Below are 8,963 nucleotides of genomic sequence, written 5' to 3'. Positions count from 1 at the left end.
GAAGCCACTTTTTTTGTGTACAACAGGTTCTAGTTACAAAGAATTAAGTATTATGGTGCACACAACCAAAAATGTGATGTCCACATATGTTGATGCCAGGTTGTAGGAGGTTATGGAATGATCAGTTAAACTGTGTTGTTTGTATTAGGTCATTAAACATTAAGAGTGACATTTGTAAAAATGAACTAGAGTTGGTCAATGAGGATGTTATTATGCTAATTCAGCTTGTTAATAAAACATACCTACTGATTTAAACTGTTGTAATGTTTATGCAACTTTATAAGCCCAGAACCCAGAGAGGATACAAACTATTAAACTATTATTTCACTTTTATATTAAGAATTTGGATTGAATTTATAGTTCTGAATTAAGTTTCAATATTTATACTTCATATTTGTGATTAAATTGATTTATTTAATTGGTTATCTCAGTTTTTATTTTTTAGAATGTGATCAAACAATGTGGCAAACATTTGTTTACTTGAGATTTCCTTAAACTTAATTTCCTTAACATTTTAAATGCCTGTGGTCTGTTTTAGTAATATGATTAAATAACAATGAAATGTTGTTCTATTTTCATTTCAATTTAATGTTTCAACAGTCAGTTGTTTACAACAAGATACAGAAAGGAAAATGGTTAAACTTGATATAAGGATAAAGATCAAGCATTTGCAAATTAGTGTACAGGTATTTCATTTTGAATATCTGGTGTCTTTGGTACAGTAGAACAAGGCTTTATCTATAAACCTATACCTAGTCTCATATAAAATGAACATTGTGTAATACTTATTGACCCTGTCAATCCATTACATATATATATATAAATGGGGGAAATGTGCTATTGCAAAGACTTTATAATAGAAAATTAAAAATATCTGGTTATGATCAGATAAATGATTAAAGTTTAGACCTTAAAATCTCAGCAACTCCTCGTAGATAAATGCATCAAAACAGGGTTTACCTGGTTTACCAGATTTTGTTTATGTTGGTCGCAAGCCATTTCATTACAGTCTACACATCCAGTTTTTTTTTCATTTGTAACTTGTAAAGAATCTGGTACCCATCATCCCAAGCATAGACTAGCTGTTCCATGGGACTGTATTTGAGGCTTGAGTGAGTGCCATAACGCTTTGGAAAATACACTGTAGGTGCATCATCATTGGTTACCATATCACTCACATCAAAAACACACTGGATACGGGAGCGGCTGGGAAGCTTGGAGTTGTAGACTACATAGACCGTGCCACAAACTACAAAAGCTGCCTCTGCATTCTCCCTTGAGCAAGGTGTATCCCACATCTGCACAATGGTCAGATTTTGAGGGTCAACCTTGGCTAATGACACATGTTTCTCATTATTCTTTGTGGCATAAATGGCCCACATACCTTCTTCATCTATAGCCAAGTCAATGTAGGTCTCGGAATTAAGACTGTAGACTGGGAGCTGGTCTTTGGCTGGGAAGACAGCACTGTCAACCACAGAACCTTTCTGTATGTCGAACTTCACCAACCTTATCTCCTCACTGACGTTTACATAATACAGGTGATTTTTGTACACAGCATGACCCATACCTTGCCAGGAGGAGGGAAGTTGGACAGCTTTGCCTTCTGCAATGCCTAGGGAGGAGGTGAAGTCCCGCACAGAACTGAACTCATAGAGTGTATCCTCCCCAGTACCATTGAAGAGGTACACCTTACCAGTGGAGACCCCCATGTCTTTAGTCCACATGCCTTTAACACCACCAACCCTTTTGAGAATCTTCATGCCCTTAATGCTTGACACCATGTCACTGCAATCTTTGAAGACAATAAAGATTACATAATAGGTTATATGTCAGTTAATTTATTCAGGAATATAAAAACACCAGAATAGTTGACAGCATAACAGATTTGTAGTCAAGACTGCATATTTTTAACATCTAGACCTGTAACATCTAGACTTACATTATGATATTCCTGGTAGTAATCGTAAAGTGGATCTCATGCAGAATCCTTTGGATTCTAACACAAACATCAGTCATAACATTTAAATCAGTGACAGGTGAAGTAAAGCAAGTGAATGATCGATTTTCAAAGTTTATGCTGATAGTTTGCCAACTGGGTCAGATTATCTCCAAAATGACAGGTCTTTTTGGGTGTTCCTGGTAGGCAGTATACACACTGATCAGCCCTAACATTAAAAAACCTGCCTAATATTGTGTAGGTCCCCCTTGCACAGCCAAAACAGATCTTACCTGTCAGAGTATGGTCTCCACAAAACCTATGAAAGTGAAAGTGTGCTGTGATATCTGGCCAAACAACTTTAGCAGCAGAACCAAATTCTGTAAACTGAGTGGTGGGGCCTCCATGGATCTGACTTTTTTGTGCAGCACATCCTACAGAAGCTAAATCATATTTAGATCTAGGGAATTTGGAGGGGTAGACAAGACCTTGAACTGACAAGATCTTTTTATCAAGTTCCTCAACCATTCTTGAACAAATCCTGCTGAAAGAGGCCAGGGAATGCCACTGCTATGAAGCAGTGTTCTTGGCCTGTGAAAATGTTTAGACAGTGTTTAGACAGGTGTGACATGTATAAGGAACATCCATGTCAATGCCAGGGCCCAAGCTTTCCCAGCAGAACTTTGCCCACAGCATCACACTGTTTCTACCTGCTTGCCTTCTTCCCACAGTTTATCCTGCATGTCCACTGCCAAAATGTGACAGCTAGAAGGAGTGGGTCAGAACATCTCCAAAATGACTGGTATTGTTGGGTGTTTCTGGTGTGCACCTACCAGATGTGGTCCAAGTAAGGACATCCAATGAACAACTGCTAACACGGTCATCAGAGCCCAAAACTCAGTGTTGCACATAGAGAGAAAAGCTAGCCCATCGCATCCAATCTGACAATAAAACTGTAGAAGAACTGTAAAGCAAACTGCTGAAAAAGTTTATGCTGGTGTAGCAATGGTAAGGGTAGAGGAGGTTGGTGGAACCAGCAGGGAATGTATGATACCATTTTATACATTTGTGCCGCTTTGTGCTGTCAGTACTGTAATTTGTCCCTCGACTCGTAATAGGAATGGTCTAGTGGGTCCCTGGATGAAGCCATGCAGCTGTAGGAGCATAACTTGCCTGTGATCACTGTTCCAGGTGTCTCCCTTTCATGGTGTGATCCATGAAAGGGCTTGTTCAAAAATATCCACTGGTACTAGAAATTATTAAATTCTGTGGCAGAGTTTAGTCCTTAATTATTCAGGCAAATTAGCCAAGGACATGGAGTGTAGATGTGGAAAAAATTCAAACATTGTAACATCAAACTGCAACATAACAAAATATGAAAAAATGAAGGGGTATGAATGACTTTATCCTCAAATGCTTAGTAATTCTTCTGCAAGAAAGTATAGTGCAATAAGTGCATTTATAGTGATTTGTATATTACACACACTTGAAAGAGACTTCTGACAAGCTAATATAAAGGCCAATACTTCCAATACTGTTTAACTAAAAATATCAGGCAAGTAATACAAAAGACCTAGACCTGCATGTCAATAGAAACGTTTGAGCGTTTAGCAGGTTATATAGGGTTTAATAGGTTGCATAGAATCCTCTTAACATAGAATAGAATGCTCTAATCCAGTCATCTAGCCATCACAATTTGGCCCCTGTCAAACTCGCTCAAATGCTTACTCTTGCCCATTTTTCCTCAACTTGGTCATAATGTTATGGCTGATTGGTGTATATGTATACACAATACACCAGGCCATGGCATGTGGCTTTTAGCATGTCTGGCAGACATCACATCGTAAATGGCATATCAGCAGCTGAAATAATTCCAGCAAAACCGAGCTGTCTATCTCTTTAGATGCAACCTCATGTCAAGGTCATGTTCCTTGGACATATCTCAGCTGTCATTATCTCTTACTGTATGCAACCTTGGGCTATCAACAGACAACTAATGTCTTGACATCTCAGCACACATCATTTTGAGACTGGATTTCTGCAACAGGTTCCTTACTGCAGTTGGCCAAATCAGGTTTAAAACACTGATGCTTGCCTTCAAAAATGGATCACCTCCCACCTACCTTAAAGCACTTACTTGGCAATTGGAACCAACATTACTCAGGGTAAAAGGTAGACATGAATTAAGACTCTTCTCTGTCCTGGTTCCTAAGTAGTGGAACAATTTCCCCTAGCTGTCTGAACAGTATAGTCTTTAGCTATCTTCAAACAAAGACTAAAGCTTAAGTTAACACTTTGTTATTAAAAAAAATGTCTTGTGATTTACATATTGTACTAACCTCCCCAACTAGTATAATGGTGTGTTTTCAGTCATTAAGATTGTTCAAGCAGGCATGTCTAACTACCTGAATTTCAATCTGTGGCAAGAATGTGTTTGTTGTTACAAAAACTACAAACCATAAAACCATAAATGTAATGTACTGTAAATTCTTAATAGTCTTCCTGTTTTGTTCACGTTTGTATATTCTCAATTAGATTCATGAAGGATGTTCACCCAGAAAACACCTTGCAAACATAAACAGATTTAGTCCACTGTGGTGTAATAACCCCTTCTATCTTGTGAAGGCTTTGCACTAGATTTTGGAGTGTGCCTGTGAGGCCTGCCTAGTCAGCCATAAGAGCAGTTGTGAGGTCTTGCAGTGATGTCCAGTTAACTGGTATGCAGTCCAAAATCCAGTGTCCATTCCAAGGTGTGGTTGAGATCAGGGCTCTCTGCAAGCCACTCAAGTTCTTCCACGCCAACCTTGGAAAACCATGATCCCTAAATGTACTAAATGTAATACTACACAGTGTACTTCTATTAAATATGGAAAGTATGGTAAATGATCTTAAGACTTTAAATGAAATTTATAATATATTCAGGCTACCATGTGTGATGTTTCCTGTGTAACTTTAGTGATTGTGTACTTTTAAATGATTTGCTATTTGTTGCTTTTCTTTGAAGTGTGCAACAATAAACTGGATTTGCACAGTGAATGTGAAAGTGAATGCAAAAAAATAATCCCATGGTTTTGTATATTTGAATTCTTGAAGTCTTCCAGTTGTACCTAGTTTGGTTCTCAATATTTCCCAAGAGGATTTCTAGAAACATGCTTGAACACTTTCTATGCTATTCGCACCAGCCTTACTAAAACTTCATCAAACTGCCTGTCATTGTTGACCTGTTAGGCCCAAAAAAATTCTTGCCTTTATCTTGGCATCAGTTATTTTAAAATACATCTGTCTGAATTATTGAAATCCTTCACTTTACATGTTCATTCCTTCAATATTACAAGTTAATTGTTCAAAAATAAAATATAGTCAGCCCAAGTTGTATATGAATAGGAGATGAAAAATGCCCCCACACTTTTCTGGAAAAAGTGAACATTCTTTTTTATGTCTGGATAATTAATTTCCTATTTAACATTTTAACATTAACTTCATTTAACATTAATATTACATTATTTTATATTGTGGAAATTTTTTAGCTGAAAAAATGTATAAGATACACCTAAAACCTTTCAACTTTTTCATGTTGAATGTATGTAACTGAAATTAAAATCACTGTTTTCATGGAAAATTGTGGCTATACCTGTTAGCTTGGCATATTTGGACTTGTTCCTCTCTTTGGCCACAGTCACCTGCTGCTCCACCAGCTTGTCATCCACATCTACGCAGGGCTGTGCTCCATTCTGTGTCTCAAGATAATCCATCTCGCGCTCCACCCGGTCAACACGTACACCCACTGCATCCAGCTCACTCCTCAGTGTCTCTTTGTTCTTGTCTAGGCCCTCAAGCTGAGCTACAATCTGCTGCTTAAACTCATGCAGCTCTGAAGTGTAGCGGCTTGTCTGTTCATGCCACAAGGAGATACGATCCTTGCAATAAAGAAAGGTGAAGAGTCACACAAATTTAAGCTTGCTTAAATGCTTAGAGAACTTTCAACTGATTTCTAAACAAGTACAAATAAAATCTAAATTAACTACCTTTTGAGAACAATCCTTGATATAGTTTTATAGCTTCTGCTGTAGTAATTCATTACTTAATTCAATACTCATATTTGTTTTTGTACATTATGCTTATAACATCTGAGGATTCATACTCTGTCCTCTACATTCACATTTAAGACTGGCTTCATAACCTTTTGCTAAACAAGAAACTTAATTCATCTGTGAGTTGCTGGAAAAAAATATTTTAATATTTGGAGCATAAATGCACAGTAATCATTCTAACATTTTAGGAGATCCAAGAGACTGAAGGAGATAGGGAGGGAGAATGGAAAGACACACGGACTTGGGAAAGAGCAGAAAAATAAAAAGGTAGAATATGAAATTCTATATTATATGTCTACATCTGTGTGTCTGTGTCTGAGTAGACTTGTGTTATCACTGCAAGACACTTTTAAGAAGTGAAATAATAAACAGAGGTGGTCAAACGTTCAGTTTGCAGTCGCAAAGACTCATGCATGCACATATAAATGGAATTGCCTTTGAATGTGCCTCTCATTCCAGTTAAAGCCAACCTCTTTGGATTTCTGGATGTGCTGGTATAGCTGGGAGCACAGGCAACAGGAGCACAGGCAAGCTTACCTCAATTGCAAGCAGTCTCCTCTCCAAGTAGTCTATTAAGGCATGTTGTTGTGCTGCAACCAGTCCACCAAGTAAAACAACGAAAAACTGAAGAACTTTCATGATCCAAAAAGGGAAAGTTCTAGTCCGCTGCCTGTGAGTGTGTGTGTGGTATAAGTGCACGGAGAGGGAGGAAGCTCATACTTTGTGCTCACTTGGACTGGAATGTTTTGACAAGCCATATAGGAGGAGCCTGTAACATCTGGAACTGCCATAGCTTTTCTTTTCTTAACTTTTTTCCACTCTCCATTTCTGTAATTTTAAGTGTCCAAGCTAATACTTAATAGAGAAATTACATTGTTTTATGTTTAGCTCATGTCAATAAAAACATGAAAAACAGTTTAAACTATTTTTGCTGCAGAGAGAAAGCTTCCTAGAAATATCCTGATATACCATTTCTAAATATCAACAGCACTCAGTTGCATTATCATTTCCAGATAATTAAAGCTATATTAACCTGAAATGCTCCAACTACCAGCAATATTCTGTTATATGCTAATGCTAATTTGCTAATGCAAAACATCCTATGAAAGAAAGAGGACATTGTTAATTTTTACAGTTTTCAGAAGTTTTTGAGTTTGCCACAAATTGGTATATTTGTTGTTTGTGTGTAACTATACCAAAAATGTTATTGTTACAGGAATATGAGACAGCCTAAAGACTTGCTAGCTAAGCAGTGGTCAAAATCTATTTTTAGGTAGGTTTTAAATCACAAACCAAATAAAACTTCAGTCAGTTTTTCAAATTCATTTATTCTTAACTCATTTATACCACAAGGTTGGGGTGCGTTAATAAATATGTAGCATGCACCTGGCTGTGTATTTAAGCTGGTTAGCTAGTTTTCCATATGCACACATTAGAAAGGTAACAAGAACTTCAGAGAGGAAACTGTAGATTTTACATAGTCAGATGGTTAATTTGTCCAAGCTGTTGTTGTGAATTCAACGAAGCAGACCAGGGGACTCGGAAGTAGTGTTCAGCAGGACTGTTTTATAGTAGATCAGAACACACTGCGGTGATACTGTAGTCACCAAGTCTAGTGAAAAGAAACTTGCGTTACAGTTTTAAAGTCCTTTAGTGGGCAGACCTTGAAGGTTTGACATTGCAAAAGCTTTGAGGTGAAAACATTGAAATCCTCGGAGTCGACCACCAGCTGTGAGCTGGTTCATAGTTCCTGATAACCATTTGCTTTGATCCCTATTGAGAGCTGGGATATGTAAATGATTATTCAAAGAGAAATCTGTGTTGCAGTAGATTCTAACCTCAAAATATGTTTTCCTACACTGTGTAATGGCTGCATTACTTGCTAACGAATAAGGAAGGTTGTGTGTTGAGAGAAATAGTTGTTCATGAATAGTAGCCTTTCAAAATGACAAACCCAGTACTGCATCCTAAACAAGGCAGCTAACATAGTCTAATGTGTTACTCTTTGCTTTAACATAAAGTGTTTGTAATAAGTAACTTGTTTTCCTTAGGTATAATTGTGAGGTGGGAAAAGTGGGAAGGGTCTATGGAGGCAGTATTGATGCAAACAGTATGTGTCCTAGAGGACCAGTATTGATGTATTCATTGGTAGATAAGGGTGTCTGCCAAATTCCATAAAAGTAAATGTAAACAAATCATTGCGATTAACAGTTCAAAGTGTTCACTGCACTCTCTGTTGACATTTGTTGCTCTATATAAACAGAAAATAAACTTTTAATTCAATTTAAACATCAAATATTTAACTAAGTGACTAGATAAACAAATTTTGTGAGTTGTTGTTGATCCACAAAGCCATTACTTCGTTGACAAAGTTATTATACAAAATATATTCAATACATGAAAAACAAAAAAGGCCACACTTCATGAACTACATGTATCATATCATGTTTCAAACAAATAAGTTTAACCACATTTAATTATGCCAAGGAACAATTTCACTAAAAAGATGACAGAGAATAAACTAGACAAAACCATAAGTCATGTATGACAACTCTTTCGGAGGTAGAAGTAATAGCTCGCATTTCCTTGTTTTGTGACACACTTCCGGTTTAATATTGGACTTACGTTTAAATGTAATAAAGTAACAAAAGTACTGGAAGTTCTTGCTGTTAATGTTAAGACAATGACAACACCTAACGTCTGCAATCGCTCAGGTTTCCTTAATAGAAATTGTTCATTAATTGCACTAACTCACAGTACTTTAACTTTTGTTCTTTAATTTAAGCAGCAATATAAATAAAAACCTATATTTTTATTCAGAAGCAATATTTTGTATGAGCAGGGTTGTGTTTCCTTGCATGTGTTATTTCACCTAATGCTGCTTTTGAAACCACTGATCATACTATACTTTATCACTGGACTAGAAATTGTTG

The 8,963-nt window shown here is 36.9% G+C and overlaps 1 protein-coding gene across 1 annotated transcript; it reads right to left on the bottom strand.

Annotated features, from left to right (window-relative positions):
* Window positions 1-564: 564 nt before the first annotated feature.
* Window positions 565-6,766, bottom strand: olfml3b (olfactomedin-like 3b). Its single transcript, XM_058373261.1, has 3 exons — window positions 6,568-6,766; window positions 5,571-5,856; window positions 565-1,795 (listed from the first exon to the last, which is right to left on the bottom strand). Exons 1-3 carry the CDS (start codon window positions 6,667-6,669, stop codon window positions 1,011-1,013), a joined length of 1,173 nt encoding a protein of 390 aa, XP_058229244.1. The 5' UTR covers window positions 6,670-6,766; the 3' UTR covers window positions 565-1,010.
* Between the last annotated feature and the right edge of the window lie 2,197 nt (window positions 6,767-8,963).

Source organism: Hemibagrus wyckioides, linkage group LG21 (genome assembly GCF_019097595.1).
Source record: "Hemibagrus wyckioides isolate EC202008001 linkage group LG21, SWU_Hwy_1.0, whole genome shotgun sequence".
In the NCBI taxonomy this organism is placed as follows: domain Eukaryota; kingdom Metazoa; phylum Chordata; class Actinopteri; order Siluriformes; family Bagridae; genus Hemibagrus; species Hemibagrus wyckioides.
The sequence above is the reverse complement of the archived record's forward strand: the minus strand, read 5'-3'. Positions and strand labels throughout refer to the sequence as shown.

What these genes read in the sequence shown, in the direction of transcription:
- olfml3b (XM_058373261.1), bottom strand. Translation starts at nt 6,669, where the DNA reads ATGAAAGTTCTTCAGTTTTTCGTTGTTTTACTTGGTGGACTGGTTGCA. An exon ending in GGAGACTGCTTGCAATTGAG is followed by an intron (nt 5,857 to 6,567) that starts GTAAGCTTGCCT and finishes CTTTATTGCAAG; the next exon opens with GATCGTATCTCCTTGTGGCA. An exon ending in CAAATATGCCAAGCTAACAG is followed by an intron (nt 1,796 to 5,570) that starts GTATAGCCACAA and finishes TTGTCTTCAAAG; the next exon opens with ATTGCAGTGACATGGTGTCA.